The sequence below is a fragment of the Cetorhinus maximus genome, chromosome 3 (assembly GCF_964194155.1).
Source record: "Cetorhinus maximus chromosome 3, sCetMax3.hap1.1, whole genome shotgun sequence".
Taxonomy (NCBI): Eukaryota; Metazoa; Chordata; class Chondrichthyes; order Lamniformes; family Cetorhinidae; genus Cetorhinus; species Cetorhinus maximus.
Genome location: NC_135881.1, coordinates 102,661,826 through 102,687,188, shown reverse-complemented (window position 1 = coordinate 102,687,188; position 25,363 = coordinate 102,661,826). Strand labels below are relative to the sequence as shown.

Genomic DNA, 25,363 nt, shown 5'->3' with positions numbered 1-25,363 from the left:
AACTACCGTGCACAGCCCTATTGCACACCCAAGGCAACATCTGTGAGTAGCCCTACTGCACACCTGAGGCACCTACCGTACACCCAAGGCACCTACTGCACACCCGAGGCACCCACCATGAAGAGCCCTGCACACCCGTGGCACCCACCGTCAGGAGCCCAACCAGACAGCCCCACCTGTCTGGCCTATCATTACAGCTTTGGCATTGCGACGGCCTGGAGCAGTGCTGTTACAAGCAGGCTTTGAATGCTGCACTCGCCTTGAAATGACAAGCAAAGTGAAGGTTGGCAGCAGCACGCCACTTATGTGATTCAGACTGGTCTCATTTCCTGCTGGTGTGGCACGTAATTGGGAGGGGGGGAGCATGATTTCAGCGATTTATGTTTTTAATGACTATTCATGCCATGGTAATGCATGCAGGTGGGGTTCCGACATGGGTCAAAGGGAAATCCGACCTGTCGTCAGCCCGCCATGAAAGTGGTGAGGAAAAATTTCTGACTTTTGGCTTCTCTCAGAATTTTCCGCTCCCACCCTCCATGAAACTTGCTGCTGGCAGGACCGGGAAATTCCACACTTTGGGCAGAATTTTATGGCTGATGTGCGGGTGGCGGAGCCTGCACTTCAGCGCTTAAAATGTCGTGCGCAGCGTCCCGACATCAGCGCAGGCATCGCGATGTTTAGCTGGGCGGGCACGCTATGAAGCACAACGTGCGCCTGCCATTAATTAAAGTTCTTGTTAAGGCTCTTAACTCGGCAATCGATGCCGATTTTGAGGAGCCCGTGTAATCTTCGCCTCGGTGCACGGGTGCAACGGGCAGGCGGTTAACTGATTTTTTTTAACAAACCTCATCCACGGGCGGGATATGTGGGCTCAGAGGGGTTGTTAATGTTTGATCCGATGTATTTATTGCAGGAAGTGTTTTAAACTTGTCTGTGTGATTGTTAGCAGTTCAGATCGATTTCCAATAGCTTTCTCCGTACTTTGAAGCTTCAGCTCAGCAGTCTGCAGACAGTAATCTTTATCGGGCCTGCAGCTTTCCGGAGGCCTCCATTTAGCCTGGGTATGGGTTCTGACATCTCCACTGGGAGGCAGCTCCTCTGAGGAGGAAGGGAGGGATAGAATAAGGAGGGTGCCAGGAGTGAACAATCAGCCTCCAGGGGAGCCACCTTTGGGAGGCCAGGCGCAGGCACAAGGGGCGCAGGGCCAAGAGGTAGTACAAGGTGGAAGGGGCTGCGGAAGATGCCACTATCCTGCTGCCAGGGTATACAGGCGGCGAAACAGCTACCTCAATATGTCTGAGGTGCAGTGCCGAAGGAGGCTCTGACTGTCAATGGGGGACAGTGAACTATATCTGTCAGATGATTGGCCCTGAGATCTCCCCTAACTGTGTGGGTGGGCACCCCATGCCAGTGGCTCTGAAGGTCACAGTTGCCTTCCACTTTTATGCATCTGGCTCCTTCCAGGGCTCGGTGGGTGATCTTTGAGGTGTCTCCCAATCAGCTGTCCACACTTGTGTCAAGCAGGTTATAGACACTCTATTCAGATGGGCATTGACCTTTATCCACTTCCGCTGTGATCAGGCAAGTCAGGCACAGCGAACCAGAGGCTTCACGGCCATTGCTGGCTTCCCCTGCGTCCAGGGTGCAATAGACTGCACAGATGTGGCCATCAAGGCACCAGCAGGTGAGCCCAGTGCCTTTGTCAACAGGAAGGGCATCCACTCCATGAACGTGCAGAGAGTGTGTGATCACAGGATGGACATTCTGCAAGTTTGTGCAATGTACTCAGGCAGCTCCCACGATGCCTACATCCTCAAACACTTCCAGGTGCAGGGGCTCTTCAGTGCTCCGGCTCGGCTGGATGGTTGGCTGGTGGGTGACAAGGGTTATCCCCTCAGAAGGTGGCTCATGACGCCTTTCCGGCATCCCAGAACAGAAGCTGAGGAGTGCTACAATAGGAGCCAGGGCACCACAAGGGCTGTGGTGGAGAAAGCCATCAGTCTTCTCAAGATGCGCTTCCGTTGCCTGGACTGCGCAGGGGGCACACTCCAGTACCATCTGCGCTCTGCACGATCTTGCGCTGGAAAGGTGGGGTGTAGTTGACGATGAAGACCTTGACGCAGTGGATGAGGCTGCACATGATGAATCCAGCAGTGGCTCAGAGGATGAAGAAGCACAAGGCAATGATGAGGGGCAGCACGCTGACCCGCTACTATACCAAGTAGGCAGGGACACCTGGGACACTTTAATCCAACGAACCTTCAGCTAGCTCCACACACATGGAACTGCAGGACCAGTATTGCCTGGCGCTTCCACACGTGGCACTTAGGTGCTACATCTTCCACCTCATCAGCTGCAACTAAGGGCTTAGTACAGAAACATCAATGTCCACTCAAACACTCATGATATGTCTGTGAAACATACAAATGCAGCACAAAGGAAACACCCTCAGCCATGGTCAGAAAAGTGGACTTTTTCCGCCAAAATAAAGAACAAACGTCGCTCTGATGCACATATGAAACATCCGCTAATCTCGGGCCAACACAAAATCACCAGTGACAAACCTGTGGAGTGCCTAACCTGCCTTATGCTTACATTTGCGGATGCTACATCGAGCTGCCGCCCCATCACTCGGAGTGGCTTGTGAGACAGCCTGCTGACTCTGCTGTCCTGTTGGCCTTGATGACATTGGCGGACGTCCTCTGGCCCGTGGAGCCTGTGCTGGCCCCACCTGGGAGGGAGTGGCCATTTCCAGAACTGTCACCTCCCCAGTTGTTGCAGCCTCAACGGATGCAACGGTCACTGGCAGAGGGGCGGTGGAGCTGCTGCCCTCATCTGGAGTGCCCTGAGAGGAGTTCGCAGCGACAACAGGTAGCTGCTGCGCTGACATGAGGACACATTGGACCTCCCTGCCCACCGCAGGTTAGCCCACCTGTGGCCATTAGCGCTGTGAGGGCTTGCAGGTCAGAGCGTAACCCAATTAGAAGATTCTCCATCTGCTGGAAGCCCCTCTCCATGAGGGTCGCCAACCTCTCAATGGAGAAAGCCTGAATGTCTGTCCTGAGGTTCATGCCATCACTGACACTCTGCCTGGATTCCTCCACCACAGAGACCAAGTGAAGCACACCCTCATGCAACCCTGCCAGATGCTCCCGCGCACCCTGCCGCTTGTCCTGCAGCTGCTACGTGGCTGACATCTCCAGAGGCACATCATCACTGCCCGACTCAGCATGTGCCTGGTCTCCTGCAGTCCTCCGCCCGTTGGCGCCATCGGTACTCTCTGTTCGTGCTTTCTCCTTCAGCGATTGTGAAGTGCCCTCTCCACTGTGCCCCGGGACACTAGACGACGTCATATTCCCCACTGATGTGGTAGTCGCTGCATTGGTGCCTGGCTTGCTGAAATGATGTGACGCAAGTTGCAAGTGTTGGCCCTCAGGTGTGGAAGGGGGGCTCTGGACTTGTTGCTGGTGGCTGAAGCTGATATTAACAACAAGGACAGTGCATCAGTTAGCGTTCAATCAATAACACCATTCATCCCTTTCTGCCCCAGCCTCATAATGCGCTCAACCTTCAAGAACCTAAAGAGACGAACATTGGTGGGGTGGTAAATAGTCAAGAGGAGGCCCAAACATTACACGTGCATACAGACAGGCTGGTCAGATGGCCTAAGGAATGCCACATGGAATGTTATGTGGATAAGTGTGCGGTTAAGCACTTGGGCAAGACAAACAAGGTACGGGAATACATGAGTAATGGTAGGATCGTCGGTAGTCACGACGATTACAAGGACCTTTCTGGGCAGACCCGTTAATGTAGCAGAACAGGGACATAAGGCGTTTAACAAGGTCAAAGCCAAACTTGCCTTTATTAGCTGAGGAATAGAATGTAGGAAAAGGGAGGTCATGTTGCAAGTGCAGAAAACGCTGTCGAGGCCACATTTACACTTCTGTGTTCACTTGTGACCTGTGCTTCATGGGAGGGATGGCATTGGAGTGGGGAGAGTGCAGAGGTTCCTGACCTGGATGCATGCTGGCCTTGAGAGTTGGAGTTATGAGGAAACATTGCATACACTTGCGACATTTGCTGTGGAGCACAGGAGATTGACAGGTCACATTATTGACCTTCATGCCGTTATGAGGGGCATAGAACGGGTGGACAGAAGGCAACATTTCCCCTTGGCGCAGGAATGACTAACGTGGTGGCATTTATTTGAGTGTCATGAGGTTGACAGGTGAGGTGCTGAGGACCTTTTGGACAGAGTAATGTGGGACGCAGTGGCTGAAAGGTTGGTGGAGGTACAAACCCTCCTAAGATGCTATAAGTCTTTGGATGTGCAGCAGCGATGCCATGGCATGTTAGGCCATGGGGATAGTGGTCAGAAATTGGGATAAGGCGACTTTGGAAGGTGCTAGAGACGCGCATCCTCAAAGGGCCGAGGGACCTTTGTGTATGAGCCACACGTCTGACTGTATCAGTCTGTGAATGAGCAGTGTTGCTGCATTAACAATTGCAGCAATCATCAGTGCTTTGGATGGTGGGGAGACAGAGTGGATGGGACTGGGGCCCTCAAATACCTGGCCGTTGCACCCCAGCCTCGCCGACACCTCCCGATCTGGCCGCCTGCCTCCTCCCCTGCTCCATGGCCTGCTCCTCATAAGTGGTGAGGTGCTACAGCACGGTGTGCCCACCACCAGTCCACAGACGCTCTCGGCTATTGTTCTGTTTTTGCCTGCAGAACAGAGAAGAGCATTTATTGGGGCTGATTGCTCATGTACTCTGCACGCCACACCCCAACCACAGTGGCCCATCTGAGGCCTCCAGCGACTCCTGTCCACACTACTGGTGATCAGTCACCAGAAGATAGTACAGCTGCCCCAACCCCCTCCACCAATGGCCACCTTGGACACATTTGGCGTCCATCACTTTGAATAACACACGGGTCTTAGCGTCCATGGCAAGGAGGCGCAACTAGGTGCGGCGCTGAGGCCAGTAGATGGCTCTAGGCCATGACACCTTGAGGCTCCCCTTGCACCATCTCATTACCATCAATAAGACATGTATTGGAGTTCTGAGTATGTGTCTAGCTGGCTCCCCTGCAGGTTGCCCCCAGACTACTTCAATGCGACAAACACCAACATATGCGGGGAGAACCCATCTTCTCCTCAACCTCTAAGGCTGATGTAAGCATGGTCACTATCTGTTAGCCCACCCAGCGTGTGCCAAATTCCCAATGCAGCAACGACACTAAGACATGTGGGGCGGGTGGGGGCCTCAAAGGTTAAGGTTACCTGCTGGATAAAATGGCCAAGGCCGACATGGTACTCACCCTTCCAAAGTGCAACAAATCATTGAAGCGCTTATGGCACTGTGTTCCTGTGCGCCGCACAGCATCTTGAGAGGTTACAGCCTCTGCCACCTCCTGCCATGCCTGCCTGGTCACGTGGGGGGCTCTCCTCCTCCCATCCTCTGGAAACAACACCTCCCGATGATTTGACACCTCTTCCAAGAGGACAGCAAGGCAGGCATCGGAGAACCAAGGAGCACATTGCCCCCCCCCGCTGGCCCACCCTGCAGCCTGCCCCCCTCCTCCTCTGCCCTCACCTCTTCTGGAGTCCGGTCGCTGGCCATGGTGAACAGCCTAAAGGAGGCTGCCCGGCCGTTCGTTATACAGACTGCTGGTTCCCCACTGGAACCGGCAGTCTGAACACGCCCACCGCAGATTTGAATTTCCCACTGGACACAGGAGTCTGAAATGCGCTGGGTGGGCTTTAATTGGCCCGCCTGTGCAAAATGGCGGCGTGGGCTGTTTCACCAGTGGCGATCAGCTACGTGCCCGCCGCCGATTGGTTCGGGTCCGCCCGCCCGACAAACGCAAAATTCAGCCCTTTACATGAGTGGACAAAAATTTGGCAGATGGAGCATAATGTGGGAAAATTAAAATGTGAGGTTGTTTGGCAAGAAGAATAAAAAAGCTAAATATTATTTGAATGGAGAGAGACTGCAGAATGCTGTGGTACAGAGGGATCTGAGTGTCCTTGTACATACATCACAAAAAGTTAGCATGCAGGTGCAGCAAGTAATTAGGAAGGCAAATGGAATGTTGGCCTTTATTGCAAGTGGGATGGAGCATAAAAGTAGAGAAGGATTGCTAAAACTGTACAGCACATTGGTGAGACCACACCTAGAGTACTGTGCACAGTTTTGGTCTCCTTACACAAGAAAGCATATACATGCATTGTACACAGTTTTTAAAGGTTCACTAGGGAGGTTCCTGGGATGAAGGGGTGGATTTATCAAGTAAGGTTGGGCAGTGGAGTTTAAAAGAATGACGGGTGATCTTAATGAAACGTGTAAGATTCTGTCTGAGGGACTTTCCAGGTAGATGCTGAGAAGGTCTTTTCCTTCATGGGAAAATCTAGAAGCAGGGGAGGCACAGTTTCAAAATAAGGGGTCTTCCATTTAAGGTGATGAGGAGGAATTTCTTCTCTCAGAGGGTCGTTAGTCTTTGGAATTCCCTGCCACAGTGAATAGTGGAGGCTGGGTCATTGAATATATTCAAGTCTGAGCCAATCAGATTTTTGATTGACAAGGCACACAAGGGTTATAGGGGCAGACAGAAAAGTGGAGTTAAGGCCACAATCAGGTCAGCCATGATCTTATTGAATGGTGGAGCGTGCCCGATGAGCTGAATGATCTGCTCCTATTTCTCATGATCTTATTCTTATTAGTAGCCTTTTACTACGAACATCTGTACAGTAACCTGCACTCTGCAGAAAACTGGAAAGACTTCAGAGGCATCAAGTTCTATTTGAGAAATGGTTTTGCTAATGCCTCCAATCTTTGAATGCTGTCAGCAAATCTGTAGACTCCATGTGCTATTTTGGGTATGGCTCAGAATGCAGTTTCACATTTGTTGACCTACGCAAACCTTCCCCAACATCGAGGAGAATCCTAGCCAGATCCTCACTGTTGCAAATGTGTATTACCCTAATTGTGCATGCATGACATTTACACATGTAGATTCATTTAAAGTCACATTAATGGCTTTGAAAAGACTATGCATTTGCAGCAAACAAATCGAAATGCATTATTGAATTGCTTCCAATGGATTCACTATTGGATTTCTAATATCTAATGGAATCCAAGGGTGAATTTTCCATGCCCGCTGGCATGTTCGCCAGCATGAGCAGACAATATGGCGAGAAGGCCAGAGATAGAAATCGGTTTCAAAACCTCGTGAAACCAGTTTGCGATTGTCCGCTCAGCCCATCAATGGTGGGCCGCGTTTCCCGCCAGCGGACATGGGAACCTCATTGTAATACATCTGCACATCATTATAAGGCCAGCTTGCCAGAATCATACACCCATGCTGGATCATCCACCCACGTCAGCAGGAAAACACACCGGTGCAGGACATATCTTCACAAGTGTGACGTGCAGAAGTCGGAACTTACCACCAGGGTCTTGCTGACATCGCGGACATTCAAGGAGTAGAAGATGCTGGAGCCTGAGAGCAACAGGACCCTGGAGGAATGTCCATCGCATGCTGGGTGAATTCTCATGGACATGGCTCTGCTGCAAAGCAGCTCACAGAAGTTGGAAAGTCACCATTGAGGATGGAGTGGAAGGTCTAGGATCAACTGAGAGAGGAAGAGGTGTCGGGGGGGTGGTGAGGCTGGGGGTGGGGGGGGTGGGGGGGAGCAGTATGAAGGTGTCGGGGAGTGAGGTTGGGAGGGGAGAACAAAGGTGTCAGGGGGAGGTTGGTGGGGAAGGGAGTATGGGGGAGGAGGGGGTAATGGGGGAGAAGATGGCAACTGGGGAGGTAGGGGTAAAGGGGGTTGGAAGGTGTAAGGGAAGGAGTTCAGAGGGGGGAAGGAGTGCAGAGAGGCGAGAGAGTCCAGAGGGAGGAAGGAGTGCGGAACGGGGAGGGAGTCTGTGGGGAGAAAGGAGTGTGGAGTGGGGAGGAAGAAGTAAGGGTGGAGGAAGGAGTCAGGAATAGGGAAGGAGTAAGGCTGGAGAAAGAAGTAAGGCTGGAGGAAGGAGTCAGGAGGGGGAAGGACTAAAGGTGGTGGAAGAAATAGGGTGTGTGACAGAGTCTGGGAGTCCGGGGGTGCAGGAAGGACTAAGGCAGGGGAGGGAGTCTGGGAGGGGAAGGAGTTCCAGAAGGAAGGAGTGCCAAGGGGGAAAGGGGTTCCAAGTGGGGGTAGTGGTTCTAGGGGGACAAGGGGTTCCAGGGGGACAAGGCGTTCTGGTGGGGAGGAAGGGGTTCCAAGGGGGTAGTGGGCTCCAAGGGGAGAAGGGGCACCAAGGGGGGAAGGGGTCCAGAGTGTGGGGGGGGGATCTCCAGGTGAATGTGCAAGGGAGGTCTCTGATGAGTCCATGACTACCTCCTGGGAAGCGAACTGAGGGTGGGCGTGGTACAAGGGAATGGTGAGAATGATCAAGGGCAGAGTGAGGCGGTAGGGTGGGAGGGTGAGGGTCCGACGGTATCAGTAGAAGGGATGGTGAGGGTGGTTGGTGGGGGCTCGGAGGCAGACATGGACCCTGGGGGTGGGAAGTAGGAGGTTGGGGAGGAAGGAAGGGAATGTGCACGTTCACCTGGACATCCCAGAAAGAGAAGGGTTGTGGCTGGTAGGTCGTGGCGGGGAGGTGATGCCAGTGGGGTCACCAGTGATGGGGGAAAGGAAATGGGTAATTGGGGGAAGGGAAAGGATGGGGGAGTGAATGAAATACTGTATCACCACCGTGCTATCTAAATCGAAAGTGAAACAAGAGTCATGGTGGGCTAGGTCAGGTGCTGCATGGGAGTGTGATCAATGGGTGGGCGGTGATACAGGCCAGCTCCGATGGACAACTGAAAGCAAGGCAGCATTGAAAAGCTCAGGACATTGAGGTGAGTGTGAAACGGGAAGGATCCGCGTGCGTGGGAGAGTGCTTGTACGGAGCTCCAAAAGGTCCTGCCACACACACACACTTTTCCCTCCAGAATCACTCGTTGGCTAGCTGCTCCCTCTGCAGTGACAGAGGTCAAGGTTGAGGGGCTCACAGGCAAACAGGACTCGGAGAGAGAGGACAGCCTCTGAGATTCATGAGTGGATCACCTGGGGGGTGTCCAGCTGCCGCTTCTCCTCCCTTCAAGTGTCCAGGGGCCCTGGCCTGACTCCTTGAGGGAAAGGAGCACCTGCAGGGATGTCAAGGTGCCCCTTTTCCCTTCCACTTTGCCACTACAGGAACTTACTCATGGCCCCCGTGATGGAGTGCTGGTCTGCATATGTCAACATGTTCTGCTGAACCGGTTCTCCATGGCGTCTGCCATCCTTCCTATGGAGACCTCCATATGTACACATGTGGGCACCACTTCATCATAGAGCAGGCAGATGCACTCCTCCAGCTCGCAAGCCAGAACTTCCAACACTCTTTGTGATGTTGCCCCACCTGCTGCTGACTCTCCAGGATGAGTTGGAAGGCCAAATCCAGAGGTTCATCATCTGACTTGGACCTCGCAGATGCCTCTTATCCAGCAGTCCTCCAAGTGCCGGGAAGCTCGGCTGCACCTGTCCCCTCCTGCTGTGGACACATGTCTGTGTGGTGACCAACAGATTGTGAACCCGAGCCTGTTCTAGATCTAGGTCCCACCAAAGTGTGTGTCTCTGCGCTGGTGGAGGATGTGGGTAAATGCTGTGACGGGTCTTCCAGGCTGCTATTACCAGCTCTTCAATGGAGGAGGTGTCCTCTTGGCTGGAGGCGAGGACCTGGATGGAGCTGAGGGGCTGGCTGGCTGAGGGTGTTGGTCGTTTAGCAGAGCTCCCTGTGAACTGAAGTAGAGATAATTAGTGCATAGTAGCGCAGTCAAAAGCCAGAGAAAGAGCACTTACATTTGCGTTGAGAGAGGGATGATGTGGTGCGGGTGTTTGCCGCTGACCTTACATTCACCACAGGCATGGTCCATGACCTCACCTGTCAGCGCGATGACACAACTGGCGATGGTGAGCAGAGCCATGGACGGGATGGGAATGTGAGTTCGAGACGATATGAGCCTGACAGAGATGTGAGGGTGTGTGAGAGAGTTAGTAGTGTTGGCCCTTGAGGTGTGAGATCCCTGTGGATATGTGATGGGTTTGTGAGTGTGAGAATTGAGAGTGATCAGAAAACTAACTTACCCTGGCAGAATGGATGAGACCACTCATCCTGTTGCGGTACTGGGTGGCTGTCCTCTTTTGCAGGGCAACTGGTGCTGACCACTCTCTTCACCACCTCCCATGCTGGATTAGTGATGTTGCTGCACATCCTGTGGCCAGAGTGGGGGTACAGCACATCACGTTGGGCTCCCAAGGTGTCAAAAAGGCGCTCAAGGGACACATTACTAAACCAGGGGGCTGCAGTCTTTTTGCCTTTCAGGGCCATCCTGTCTTCTGTGCAGCAGTCCTGGGCCGGATGCACTGAGAGGTGTGCGTGTGGCTGCACTTTAAATGTGGCGCCCAGTGTGATGAAGTGCTGAGGTGATGGCGTGGCTGGTGAAAGAGAGTGTGCCTGCCATCGAAAGAGCATGTTTCCTGGGAAGGCATAATTAATGCGGCGGGTTTAGGTCGTTACGGCATGAGAAGCCGCCATTGCAGCCGAAGGGTAAAACATCATTTTTCCCACCTGCTACTGCACTTAGTGCAAATCTGGGACGATTCCTCTTCAAGTGTTCTCCTACAGTGAGAAAAGAAAAATCACAGAATAACCATGCTATTGCACAGGTTATCATGACTTGATATAATTAACAGAAGCATGGCGGCAAGACACCTGTCAGCTTCCTAGAATCACGTTGGTCTTTAGTGTAGAAAAATCAGAATGAGGGAGGAAGGAAGAAAAAAGCTCAACTTGAAATAGTGCATAAAATTACTACCTGAGATAGGCATATGCATGGGATATGTAATCCACACCAGTCTTGCAATTTATTCTGTAACATCAAAACTAAAGAACTGGGACCCATTTCTTAAAGATGTAGACAGAATCAATGTTATATTCTTAGTATATATTTATTTTTTAATCTGTTAAATTGGCCTAAATTTAAAAATTTGGTTTCCATGATATTATGGAATTGCATATTTAGCCTTCAGCAAACAGGCCTCAGGGGATTAATAAAGTTTACAATGGCAGAGAATCAGTCACAAATGTAAATTCTGTGACATAATCAGGATTAAAATAATTTTCACATCAGTTTTTGGCCCAAACCAACACAGCCTAACCAAATACACAAGTTTCTTAGATCAAACTATTTTTTTAAATTCATAGCATGTGGGCATAGCTGGCAAAGCCAGCATTTATTGCTCATCCAGAATTGCCCTCGAGGTGAGCCATCTTCTCAAACTGCTACAGTGTGTGTGGCAAAGGTACAGTGCTGTTAGGGATGGAGTTCCATGAATTTGACCCAATGATGATGAAGGAATCGAGATAAATTTTCAAGTCAAGATGGTGTGTAGCTTGGAGGCTGACTTGGAAATGGCAGCGTTCCCATTCATCTGTAATAGCTGTTCTTCTAGGTGGTAGAAGTTGTGGGTTTAGGAGGGGTTACTGCAGAAACCTTGGCAGGTTGCAGTAGTGCATCACATAGCTAGCACTCACTGCAGCTAAGGTGTGCCAGTGGTGGAGGGAGTGAATATTTAAGATGGTGGATGGAGTGTCAATCAAACGAGTTGCTTTATTCTGGATGGTGTTGAATTCTTGAGTGGTCGGAACTACACTCGTCCATGAAAGTGGAAATTATTCACATCACATTCCTAACTTGTGCCTCGTAGATGGTGAACAGACTTTGGGGAGTCAAACGGTGAATCACCTTAAACTGAATACCCAGTTTCTTGCAACCACAATATTAATTTTCAACAGCTTTTTCAAACCAAGGTCTAGCAGAAGAATTAAACTTAAATTGAGAATACACTTTGAAAAATGATCTATGTATCATAGAAGGTAGTCATGGCACCAACACTTCTATTAAGCAGGCACAGTATAGGCAGAGGCGAAAAGTGGATGCTCACCAGCCAAAGCTCCTGACAACAGCAGACTTACAGGGTGCACCTGTCCATTCCCATCTGCAAAGGCGATTTTTAAGTGAGAATAACAAGGGAAGTAGATAGCAGAGAATGGGATATCACGCAAAAAACAAGCCTTTGCACCCTGTGTGAGAAAGAAAACACAGACTAGTAATCAATATATGTCAGAGAGATCTTTTATTGTTAGGTGCCAAAGTAACCTGTAGGATAAGTTTTAAAAATTATGCGTTAGCAATGAGTTAACAAAATTATGAGTTAAATTGTGAGTTAGCAGTTCTGGTGAAAGCTTTTTGACCTGAAATATTAACTCTGTTTCTCGCTCCATAAAATGATGCTTGACCTGCTGAGTATTTCCAGCATTATCCGTTTTTATTTCAGATTCACAGCATCCATAGTATTTTGCTTTTGTAAAAACTATGAGCTTTATTATACCAATGCCAGCACTAGTAAATGGTCTGTGTACCACATCATCAGTTGCTAAAATTATCCTTACTGAATCAAATCGAGGCAAGGCCTTTAGAAGGTTAACCTACCCACACATTCCTTAGTCCAGCAACTAAACATTTAGTAGCAGGTGATTTGTAGATTCCTCCTCCAGTCATATAGGACACATAATTCTGCAGTCTCTGTACTTAACACGAAGTAGAAAGGGACGTTTTTTTCTTTGAATATTGTTACTGCAGCATATTTCTGCGTTTAATAGCTGTATGGCAGGGGTGGGGAACCTTTATCTTATCATGGGCCGTTCACACATAGACAAAATCATTTGCGGGCCACACACATAAAATTCAATTTAATTTGGTTTGTTTTTAGAGAGAATATAGAAATATTTAACTCACCCGCTGTTTTAATGCGATGGCTGAATTTGAATATTATATTGTTAAATATTATTATAGTAATTTAACTGACGCTTTTATCCAAAGCAAATTCGTAATGATGATGATAAATGCTATTTTGAAAGTGCTACTGTCATAGGTCTATTATTAAGAAATCTTGCTGACGGCCGGATGAAATTGAGCAACGAGTCAGATCCGACCCATGGGCCGTAGGTTCCCCACCCCTGCTATATGGTCACACAGCAAGGGAGTCTGGAAGAATACTGGCTGAATTAACTCCTTTCAGCAAACATGAGTAACTATTACTTCCATTAATTAGTATGACTAGATAATGAAGTATGATCCCCACTATTTCACTGTTCCAAGCAACTTTTATGTTGATAACTCATTCCATCTTTACTGTTATTAAGGGGGAGGGTGGGTAACTATTCACAAAATCACAATAGCTCCCAAATTCTCAATCATATAGCTTTGTAGAAAATGTTCTAAATGCACTTCTAGTTTTGTAAAACTGCCCTCAAAAAGACTCATTAAGAGTGTTATGGACAGGAGAGAGCAAAACTGAACTTCTTTATCCTCTCTCCCTTTGTCCGTAAGCAGAGGTGTTTTTGAATCCTTTTTAAAATAGGCTGTGGTGTGTTTCTACAAACCCTCAGTTTGTGTGATCCAATTTAATAATAACTCGCAGCAAGCTCGCGTTATCATTAACTCAGAAGATTAGTTTATTCACATCCAAACCCAGGGTGGCAGAAAGGGAGAATGTTCATAATCTCACAAACACATATACAGTAAGAGGGTGGGGGGTGGAGTAGAAAAGAATAAGATTTACAACTATGGACACCAACAGGGAAAGAACTACAGAAATTAATATTAGTTCATGTGATTTCCAAAGTCTGAGAAGTCAAAGTCTAGAGGGTGTTTCCTTCGTGGTGGAGTTCAGTCCAGATGAGTTTCTGGTTGGAGACAGCCAACACGAAAATCCTTGAAATGGATGACGATGCAGCACAATGGGGTTTCTGCGCTTAGACTGCTTGGCAGGCGATGATCAGAGGCTTCAAACAGGCTTCGAGGAGTTGAGAGATGGTTTCTGGCTGTTTAGTCAGTCGGGAGATCTGCTGGAGTTCTTTCCAGTTGGTATTAAATCATCAGTCTGAGCTGAGAGGCTCAAAATGTAATATTAAAACAGTCCAAAAGGCGAGATGCATGGGGTCATGTGATGTGGCCCATGATTTAACTGCAGCCTCGCAAGCAGTTTCTGTGTTTCTGGCCAAAATCCATTGTTTCCCTTAGGTGTGAAATGGTGGCTGTTTATACCACTTCAGGTATAACAAGTTTTGTCTTTATCTTTGTTATCGTCCTAGTTGGAGGGAGTCAGTTCATCTGTTAGTCATCTAGTTTCGTGACTATAATGTGGCCTTATAAAGGGGTGAGATTTCACAAGGATGAGAGTGGATATCTTTTGTTCTTGTAATCTCTGTTGGAAGCTTCCAGAACAGAGAGCCAATCTTGTGAGTCATGTGACCTGTATCAGCCAAAAGTTGACCAAAAGTCAATTTTAAAAATAGCAAAAAGAATAAAGTTTTGATGTACAGTTTTGATTTATTCCCATGTCTTAGTGACATGACAAAATGAACATGAGATGGTACAGCTCATTGATGCACCAAAATAATGCGACAGGGCAACAACAAATTATTATCCCTCCCATCTCCTGCTCTGTCCTTATGATTTTGTGTACTTCACCTCAGCACGGCTGCCTTAAGCCATTGTATGGGGTCAGAATGAACCATAGAACCATAGAACACTACAGCACAGAAAACAGGCCATTTGGCCCTTCTAGTTTGTGCCGAAATATTATTCCGCTAGTCCCATTGACCAGCACCTAATCCATAACCCTCCAGACCTCTCCCATCCATGTATCTATCTAATTTATTCTTAAAACTTAAGAGTGAGCCCGCATTTACCATGTCAGATGGTAGCTCGTTCTACACTCTCACCACTCTCTGAGTGAAGAAGTTCCTCCTAATGTTCCCCCTAAACCTTTCCCCTTTCATCCTAAAGCCATGTCCTCTCGTGTTTATCTCTCCTAATCTAAGTGGAAAGAGCCTACTCGCATTTACTCTGTCTATACCCCTCACAATTTTGTAAACTTCTATCAAATCTCCCTAATGAGATAGAAAAATAGTAGCCAATGGAAAATGAATGAACCAATTGTGTTTTGGATGCATCTTATAGGGTCATAACAGCAGAGATTGAGGAAAGGTTTTATGCATAAATAGCCTATACACAGCTGAAGCAATTTCAATAAGTTAAAATGTTCAGAGAGAATTTCTCAATAGCAGGGGAGAAATAAATTGGGCAGAAACCTAACTTAAGTAAAAGCGAAATGAAAACGATAAGACTGATTGTCCTCTCCCTTTGCCATATTATTAGGAAAGATATGAAAGAAAAAGGAATGGGAAAGACTTGCATTTGTATTGCGCCTTTCTTGAGCACAGGATGACCCAAAGTTCTTTACAGCCTTAATAACAAGCATACAGTTTTAATAACAAATGTTAATCTCTATGTCTCTACATATGCTTTTGATCAGTGGTACAAATACATTGAAAATTAATTTGCCATCAGTCTCAATGGATTCATTCATTCTCCACTTCCTATATCTCTTATTCCATCGACTTATGTTCTTTTGCCTCCAAGATGGTTAGCTTGTTCTTTGCCTTTCAGATCTGTAATTTTCATCCTGAACAAATTTTCTCCACTGTTGTCTCCTCCTCCAAGCATCAACTTCTTAGCAGGATGTTCCTATGGCATGAGGACTCTCTTGCATCATGTCCAAATATTTGTGTCAGTTGTAATGGGCAGTGCTATCCCAGACACCTGGGATAGAGGAACATTACAGTCAAGCCTATCCTCACCCAATGGGTGGAATCTTCCGCTCCTGCCAGCAGCGGAAATCGTAGCATGGGGGGCACACGTTGGCATGTGTCAAACAATCAGTTTCCCGACGGCAAGAAAAAAGTTTGCAATTTTGTGCATCTGCGCTGGTGTCCCATCTGCTAGTTGTGTGTGACATCCCATATTAATCCTTAGACTGCTTATGAGAGTGTGAGTTTGCAGTGAGTAGATAGTGCACTTATCCTGGCGGAGCACAACTGATTATTTGTTCTCTTCCTGCACTGCAGGCTGATCTTTCTTTTGTCCCATGGGCGCTAACAGCCTGGCGGTCAGGTGGGAGGGCCTCCTGCTCCCATTTCTCAGAAACGGCACATCCTGCCTTTCCTGGATGGCCTGGACGAGTGTGTCCAGGGAGGTGTCGCTGAACCGTGGGGTCGACGGTTGCTTTCTTCCCTTGGACAACTGTTTGATGCAGAATCTGGAGCTCCTGGCCTGCAGTGAGTGAGTGGCTGTCTGGGTCCCCTTTAAATATGGCGCCAATTGGCCTTCAACCCCTAATGGCGGGGTGGGCAACTTCCTACCCACCCCTCCACAAGATTCGCTGAGCTCCTCATGGATGCATAATTAATGAGCTGAACAGCGGAAGATCGTGCGTGTTCAGCTTTTCCGCTGCCCAGCGGGAATCACTTCAACTTCCCTCCCTGCCACTGGACTTAGTCTCCAGATTGGAGATCTCTGTAAGAACACTTGCAGCAAGAATGTGTAAGTAGAGATTATGGGTGGAATTTAATGCCATCACAAGAGATACAGGTGGGGGCATTTAATTGGATTAAAAGGAGCGGGTGGATGCCCTAATTAAATCCAGGAAAGCTTGTGAATGGCCTTTCCACCCTGATGTTAATTGAGGCCCTTAAGTGGGAAATCAATCCCTGCTTATGGGCCTCATCTCATTGCCGCTGGTATCCAACCAGTGGTAGGTGGGGCAGTCGCCACGTGGGGAGCCCACAAAGCAAAGCCTGTTAAATTTGCTTGCAGTGTTCAGGCCGGGGAGGGGGGGGGTGCAGGGGGGTCTCTTGTTGTGTGGTACTCGGAGGCACTCAGTGCCTACTGAGAGTCACCCCTTGCCTTTTCTTCCAGCTTCCTGCGTTCCCGTCAGAAATTCCCTCCTCGCAATCCTGACCCCATCCTCCACTCACCTGTGGCCTGGATCCCTCACCGATCCTGGGCCTCTGGAGGGTGCATTGTCAGTAGCTAACATGGTGGCATTGCCTGTAATGGAGAGCTGCTGGCCACTGATTGGTCAGCAGCTACCGAGGAGTGGATTTCCCCTCTTGGGGTCCTTGATCACAGGGGAGCTCTACCACTAGTCACTGATGAGGGAGGCAGTGGCGTAGTGGTATTGTCACTGGACTGGTAATATAGATACCCAGGATAATGTTCTGGGGGCCTGGGTTTGAATCCCACCACGACAGATGGTGAAATTTCAATTTAAGTAAAAATATCTGGAATTAAAAGTCTAATGATGACCATGAAACCATTGTCGATTGTTGTAAAAACCCATCTGGAACTCTAATATCCCTATAGGGAAGGAAATCTGCCATTCTTACCTGGTCTGGCCTGTATGTGACTCCAGACCCACAGCAATGTGGTTGACTCTTAAATGCTCTCTGAAATGGCTGAGCAAGCCACTCAGCTCTCAACAGCAATTAGGGATGGGCAATAAATGCTGGCCTAGCCAGTGATGCCCACATCCCATGAATGAATAATAAAATAGTGGGACTTCCCCAAACGTCACCCTATCACTTGGGTTATATTCTTCCCTAGGAGTGAGAAACGTGGCTATTTTTTTGCTCCTAATCTAGGGCTACTGCTGTCCATTGTAGCTCCCTAGCATAATCCTGCCAGGTAGCAGGTACTGAGCACAAACCAAGGACTGAACCTTGGAGCTTCCTAATCCATATAATTCCCTCTTTCACAAAATAAAATTGCTGAGCTATCAAATAACTGGCGTGTGATTCTTACAAGTGTTTTGATAAGAAGCAACCAGCTGCCTATCATTTCAAAGTCATGGTAAAAAATGTTGCTTTTAATCATAAAAATGCAATTTCTAATATTAGTGAATACTAAGTGAGACAAAGTACAGATTCTTCTTTTGTCTATCATAGAGCAAAATGCAACTAAGTATTCTTGAAATGAGAAATATTTTACTGTAACAAATAAGTTCTGCTCAAAGTTTCAAAACTTTAGCCATTATGACCAAAGAAGCTCTAAAATATGAAACTACTTTCATTAGGAACTGTAATGTTATGTCAACTGTAGATAAAATCACAAGCCATCTTGTTCTTTAATACTATGGGTAGGATTTTTCATATGGTGGGCAGGCTGGGTGGGAACGGGCGGGGGTGGGCGTGGAGCCGATCGCCACCCGCGATCGGCTTCACACCACCATTTTACGCGGGCGGGCCAATTAAGGCCCGCCCAGCGTAATATGTGACTGGTAGCACTCAGCGCTACCTGTGCAGTTGTGGGGAGGAGGGAGAGTCTGGACAAGCGCTCTTGCAAGCACGGTTGAGGCACGGAGCTGCCTCAGGGAGACTGAATGGATATTAAAAGGATTGAATAAATGATTAAAAAATTTATTTAATCATGACCCCTCATGTGACTGTGTCGCATGAGTTGAGACATGTTTTTATATTTATGAAAATTTATTTATTTATTTAATAAAAGCTTCAGGAAACCTCATCCCGCTTGTGGATGAGCTTTCCTGAAAAATGCAAAAGCTGCTTGGGCTTTTCGCCTGCCCGCCAACCTTAAAATTGTAAAACAATTTTAATGCTGTGCTATAACATCTTATCACTGTTTTATGTTTCAGGTAAATATTTATATCTACACTGCTTTCTGGTTCACACACTTGTGGTCAGGCATTCTAACATCATTCTATAATACAGAAAATTCCAAAAACCAGAAATAACGTGGTCCCAAGCATTCGGGACTGTATTACTTATTGTCTGTGTTTATGAAAGTTGACATGTCTTTTGTTTCACAAAGCATTCCTTGAACAATGTTATATTTAAGAAATGGCTTAAACTTAAGGCCCCGCCACAGCAAGTTCCCCTGCAGAGGATGCAGTGAGCCATTCAAATGTCCGTTGACTTCAGCGGGAATGGAAGATCCCGTCAGTGAGAGGGACCAAAAATTCCAGCCATTATCTTTTAGACAAGAAGGAGTCATCAGTTACCAATGCTTTTATGGTAATAACGTAACCTTTTATAAATGATCAGTTATTTCACTGACAGCAACTGAAGCAGGAGTACAGCCTACCTTGCAGTACTGTAAAAGTGATTTTTCACAGAAATCTTTTGCATGTAGTATGGAAACACTCCAAAAGCACAGTTATTGTGAAGATCAGTGATTTTTCATTTCTTTTATCATCTTTGTTATGGGAATTTCCATTTTATGAAACAGAAATTCTTGATGAAACTGGCTTTGTGAAGGGAGAATTGAAAGCCTTTCTAGTATAGTAATTTCCTCTTAACTTAAGCTTGTAAATTGAACATATGCTGTTTTTATGCAACAAATATACAGAATCAACACTGTTAAGAACTGTCCTTAAAAGCAGGTTAAAAATTGTGAAAATTAAACTACATGTCAGAATCTGCTGAATTTTAAATAAATCAGTGAATAAAACATGAGTCTGCTATTCAAATATGAAAACTTTTTTCCTTTGACCATTTCCACTCGAAACATGTTTAGGAGGGTTTTAACTCCGAAGTTAATTACTGTTACCTGCAGCCAATTACAAGAGCTTAGGAGATTGTACAGAACAAGTCAGTGCAGAAAATGTTTTATTTCTCCTGACAATGTTTGCAATGTCAGCCCTGTGGATTGTGGACTGAAAACCTCAAATTCAAACCAGTGCAAGTGGCAGGATACATCTGCTTGAGAAAAAAATCCTGGTCAGTAGCTGAAGCTATTGGATCGCATACACCTTGAACCATGCTCAGCAGAAATCTACTGTGAGTTGACTCTCTCCTCCAGTCACTTTAATAACCCTAAATCCCTCAATTTTAGATTGTATCTCACCAAGTGAATAGGTTAAGAGTAAAAAACAATATCAGGTTGTAGGATGAGTCAGATAAACAAATCAGACCTCCAGGCAAGACATTGTTTTCAAATTCTAATTCTGTTTTATGCTAGTAACAGTAGCGCATAAGGGGCTAAACAAACTATTTTCCTAATAGGGGAGGATAATTATGCTCACAAAGGCATTGGGTTGTCTCCTGCAGTGAACATGCAATTGTCTACTAGAGACAAAACAGCAGTGAAAAATTGGAAGATTCAGCTTCTTATTGTAGAATAAGAGTGCACCTAGTCTCCATCTCAAACTATAAAGCACACAAATTCCAACTTGCATTGAGCACCTGTGTCTTTAAAACTGTACTTGACCATTTGAGAATTGTGTTAACATTTGAACTGCTCAGTAACTTTGTATTATATTTTGAGTTTCAGAGAAAGCACTCCCAAAACAGGGAACATGCCAAGTGTATCATGTGCCAAACATGGCCTTTGTCTTCCAATAAAAAACCCTATTTTATTTCTCACTGGACATGAAATTTAAAAGGAAAAGAAACCCATGCCAATTGTGAAACTGTGCCACAGTGTGATGAAGCAGCAAGGTGCTCTGCATTCGCCTCATTTGCGTTGCAGATTCAAAGTAGCAGCAACAACACTGCAATTGTACATTATGAAGGTACAAACCATTTTCCTAACAGGATAAAAACAAAAAACTGCGGATGCTGGAAATCCAAAAAAAACCCAAAAATACCTGGAAAAACTCTGCAGGTCTGACAGCATCTGCGGAGAGGAATACAGTTAACGTTTCGAGTCCGTATGACACTTCACCAGAACTAAGGAAAAATGGAAAAGAGGTGAAATATAAGCTGGTTTAAGGGGGGGTGGGACAGGTAGAGCTGGATAGAGGGCCAATGATAGGTGGAGATTGCCAAAAGACATCATAGACAAAAGGACAAAGAGGTGTTGATGGTGGTGATATTAGCTAAGAAATGTGCTAATGGTGACATTAAGGGTAGAAAGCAGGACGAGCAAGGTACAGACAGCCCTAGTAGGGGTAGGGTGGGGGTAACACGGTTGCTGAAAAGGTTCATTCACAGCTTGGTTTCTTGGTTGTGGACTTGTCCAGATTTGATAACTTCAATGCTGGTGTATACAGATGAAAATGTTGACCAACATGGAAAAAAATGTAGGCTAGGTCTCTTTATATGTTAATCAGCAGTGTTAACCACCTCATGAGTAAGGACGTGGGGGCAAATTTTAATCCCCAAAAATGGACAGATTTGTGTTAGGTAGGATATTAAAAGTTGAATTCGCACTCCAGCTTGCCTGCTTCTGGTTTTAACGTCGGCGGAACTGGGAGGTGAGTTGGGTGGGGGAAGATTGGAGGCCAGAGGCAAGATTGGGATCTGAGTAGTGGGGCGATTGGAGGCCGGAGTAAAGATTGAGGTCAGCAGCAGGGGGACATCAGAGGCCAATATTATAATGAGGTTCTGTGCCTCATTTAGGCACTATTTTAAATTTAACCCTGGTCAGCCGTGATGTTGAACCTTAGGAAACCCAATGGCTAAAGGGAGGAAAGGGCTGCTGGATCCTGGAGGTAAGTACCTTTCTACTTACCTACTGGATTCTGTTAAACTGCTTCACTAGCCACCACGCCATTTAACCCCCCCCCACCACCAAACCCACCTCCGGTAGGGCAACCCTGACCCTTGTGATCTCCCCCTGGATCTTCTGGTCTCCCCCGATAACCCTTCTATCTCCCCACTGCTCCGATCCCTGATCTTTTCTCTGTTCTCCAATTTTCACTGTAACCTCAAATCTCGCCCTGCTCCAGACCGAGGGTTGCCAACTGTGATTAAATGTATTCCTGGAGATTTCATCACATGACTTGCCCCCAAGCTCCAGCCAACACATCCATCCTTGTGATGTACTGCTTTCCTACACAACTGGAAAGCAAAAAGACTCATTACCCACTTGGATGGTGCTTGACTGTCAGCAAAGCAGTCTTTACTTCCCATTTTCAATGGGCTGGATTTTGCGTTTGTCGGGCGGGTGGGTCCGACCCAATTGGCGGCGGGCGCAGAGCCGATCGCCGCCGGCAAAATGGGCCGCACCGCCATTTTCCACAAACGGGCCAATTAAAGCCCACCCAGCGTGTTTCAGACTCCCATGTTTAGCGGGAAATTAAAATCTGTGGCGGTCGTGTTCAGACCGCTGGTTCCAATGGGGAACCAGCAGTCTATATAAAGTACCGCCAGGCAGCCTTCTTTAGGCTGTTCACCATGGCCAGCGACCGGGCTCCAGAAGAGATGAAGGCAGAGGAGGAGGGGGGGGGCGCAGGCTGCAGGGTAGACCAGCAGGGGGCCAATGTGCCCCTTGGTTCTCTGATGCCTGCCTAGCTGTCCTCCTGGAAGAGGTGCCAAACCATCAGGAGGTGTTATTTCCGGAGGATGAGAGAAGGAGGTTCCCCCCACATGACCAGGCAGGCATGGCAGGAGGTGGCGGAGGCTGTAACCTCTCAAGATGCTGTGCAGCGCACAGGTTCACAGTGCCGCAAGTGCTTCAATGATTTGTTGCGCTCTGGAAGGGTGAGGACAATGTCAGCCTTGGCCATTTAAGCCAGCAGGTAGCCTTAGCCTTTGAGGGCCCCCTCCACCCCCCCACGTCTTAGTGTCTTTCCTGCATTGGGCATTTGGCACACGCTGGGTGGGCAAACAGATAGTGACCATGCTGACATCAGCCTTAGTGGTTGAGGAGAAGATGGGTTCTCCCCGCAGCATATGTTGGTGTTTGTCGCATTTGAGTAGTCTGGGGAAAATCTGCAGGGGAGGCAGCTAGACACATACTCAGAACTCCAACACATGTCTTATTGATGGTGCTGAGATGGTGGAAGGGAAGCCTCAAGGTGTCGTGGCCAAGAGCCATCTGCTGGCCTCGGTGCCGCACCTAGTTGCGCTTCCTTGGCATGGGCGCTAAGACCCATGTGTTATTCCAAGTGATGGACACTGAATGTGTCCAAGGTGGCCGTTGGGAGAGGGGGTTGGGAGCAGCCGTACTATCTTCTGGTGACTGATCACCAGTAGTGTGGACAGGAGTCGCTGGAGGCCTCATATGGGCCACTGTGGTTGGGGTGCGGCGTGTGCGTGCAGAGTACATGAGCGATCAGCCCCAATAAATGCTCTTTTCTGTTCTGGAGGCAAAAACACAGAACAATAGCTGGGAGCGTCTGCGGACTGGTGGTGGGCACGCTGTGCTGTAGCACCTCACCACTTATGAGGATCAGGCCTTGGAGCTGGGGAGGAGGCAGGCAGCCAGGTTGGCAGGTGTCGATGAGGCTGGGGTGCAGCGGCCAGGTATTTGAGGGCCACAGTCCCATCCACTCTGTCTCCCCACCATCCAAAGCACTGATGATTGCTGCAATTGTTAATGCAGCAACACTGCTCATTCACAGACTGATACAGTCAGACGTGTGGCTCATACACATAGGTTCCTCGGCCCCTTGAGGATGCGCGTCTCTAGCACCTTCCAAAGTCGCCTTATCCCAATTTCTGACCACTATCCCCATGGCCTAACATGCCATGGCATCGCTGCTGCACATCCAAAGACTTATAGCATCTTAGGAGGGTTTATACCTCCACCACCCTTTCAGCCACTGCTACCCACATTACTCTGTCCAAAAGGTCCTCAGCACCTCACCTGTCAACCTCATGGCACTCAACTTAAATAAATGCCACCACGTTAGTCATCCCTGCGCCAAGGGGAAATGTTGCCTTCTGTCCACCCGTTCTATGCCCCTCATAACGGTATGAAGGTCAATAATGTGACCTGTTGATCTCCTGTGCTCCACGGCAAATGTCGCAAGTGTATGCAATGTTTCCTCATAACTCCAAATCTCCAGGCCAGCATGCATCCAGGTCAGGAACCTCTGCACTCTCCCCACTCCAATGCCATCCTTCCCATGAAACACAGGTCACACGTGAACATAGAAGTGTAGATGTGGCCTCGACAGTGTTTTCTGCACTTGCAACATGACCTCCCTTTCCTACATTCTATTCCTCAGCTAATAAAGGCAAGTTTGGCTTTGACCTTGTTAAACGCCTTATGTTCCTGTTCTGCTACCTTAACGGGTCTGCCCAGCTAGGTTCCTGTAATTGTCATGACTTCCCACGATGCTACCATTACTCATGTATTCCCGTACCTTGTTAGTCTTGCCCAAGTGCTTAACCGCACACTTATCCACATAACAGTCCATGTGGCATTCCTTAGGCCATCTGACCAGCCTGTCTGTATGCGCGTGTAATGTTTGGGCCTCCTCTTGACTATTTACCACCCCACCAATGTTCATTTCCTTAGGTTGTTGAAGGTTGAGCGCATTATGAGGCAGGGGGGGAAGGGATGAATGGTGTTACTGACTGAACGCCTCTCAGGGTGCTCCAGATGAGGGCAGCAGCTCCACCACCCCTCTGCCAGTGACCGTTGCATCTGTTGAGGCTGCAACAACTGGGGAGGTGCCAGTTCTGGAAATGGCCACTCCCTCCCAGGTGGGGCCAGCACAGGCTCCACGGGCCAGAGGACGGCCGCCAAGGTCATCAAGGCCAACAGGACAGCAGAGTCAGCAGGCTGTCTCACAAGCCACTCCGAGTGATGGGGCGGCAGCTCGATGTAGCATCCGCAAACGTAAGCAAAAGGCACGTTAGGCACTCCACAGGTTTGTCACTGGTGATTTTGTGTTGGCCCGAGATTAGCGGATGTTTCATATGTGCATCAGAGCGACGTTTGTTCTTTAGTTTGGCGGCAAAAAGTCCACTTTTCTGACAATGGCTGAGGGTGTTTCCTTTGTGCTGCATTTGTATGTTTCACAGACATATCATGAGTGTTTGAGTGGACATTATTGTTTCTGTACTAAGCCCTTAGTTGCAGCTGATGAGGTAGAAGATGTAGCACCTAAGTGCCACGTGTGGAAGCGCCAGGCAATACTGGTCCTGCAGATCCATGTGTGTGGAGCTAGCTGAAGGTTCGTTGGATTAAAGTGTCCCAGGTGTCCCTGCCTACTTGGTGTAGTAGCGGGTCAGCGTGCTGCCCCTCATCATTGCCTTGTGCTTCTTCATCCTCTGAGCCACTGCTGGATTCATCATGTGCAGCCTCATCCACTGCGTCAAGGTCTCCATCGTCAACTGCACCCCCCCTTTCCAGAGCAAGATCATGCAGAGCGCAGCATGCTACCACTATCTCAGAGATGCGATCTGGAGGGTACTGGAGTGCGCCCCCTGCACAGTCCAGGCAACGGAAGCGCATCTTGAGAAGACTGATGGCTCTCTCCACCACAGCCCTTGTGGTGCCCTGGCTCCTATTGTAGCACTCCTCAGCTTCTGTTCTGGGATGCCGGAGAGGCGTCATGAGCCACCTTCTGAGGGGATAGCCCTTGTCACCCACCAGCCAACCATCCAGCCGAGCCGGAGCACTGAAGAGCCCCTGCACCTGGGAGTGTTTGAGGATGTAGGCATTGTGGGAGCTGCCTGAGTACAT

General features: G+C 48.1%; 1 protein-coding gene across 1 annotated transcript in view; it reads right to left on the bottom strand.

The window, feature by feature from the left end:
* The window catches only part of slc25a13 (solute carrier family 25 member 13), a 403,392-nt gene that overhangs the window by 21,976 nt on the left and 356,053 nt on the right, over positions 1–25,363 (bottom strand). Inside the window, exon 18 of the mRNA XM_078535669.1 lies at positions 12,021–12,159. Coding sequence (XP_078391795.1) covers positions 12,021–12,159 — 139 coding nt within the window. The remainder of the gene's footprint in view (positions 1–12,020; positions 12,160–25,363) is intronic.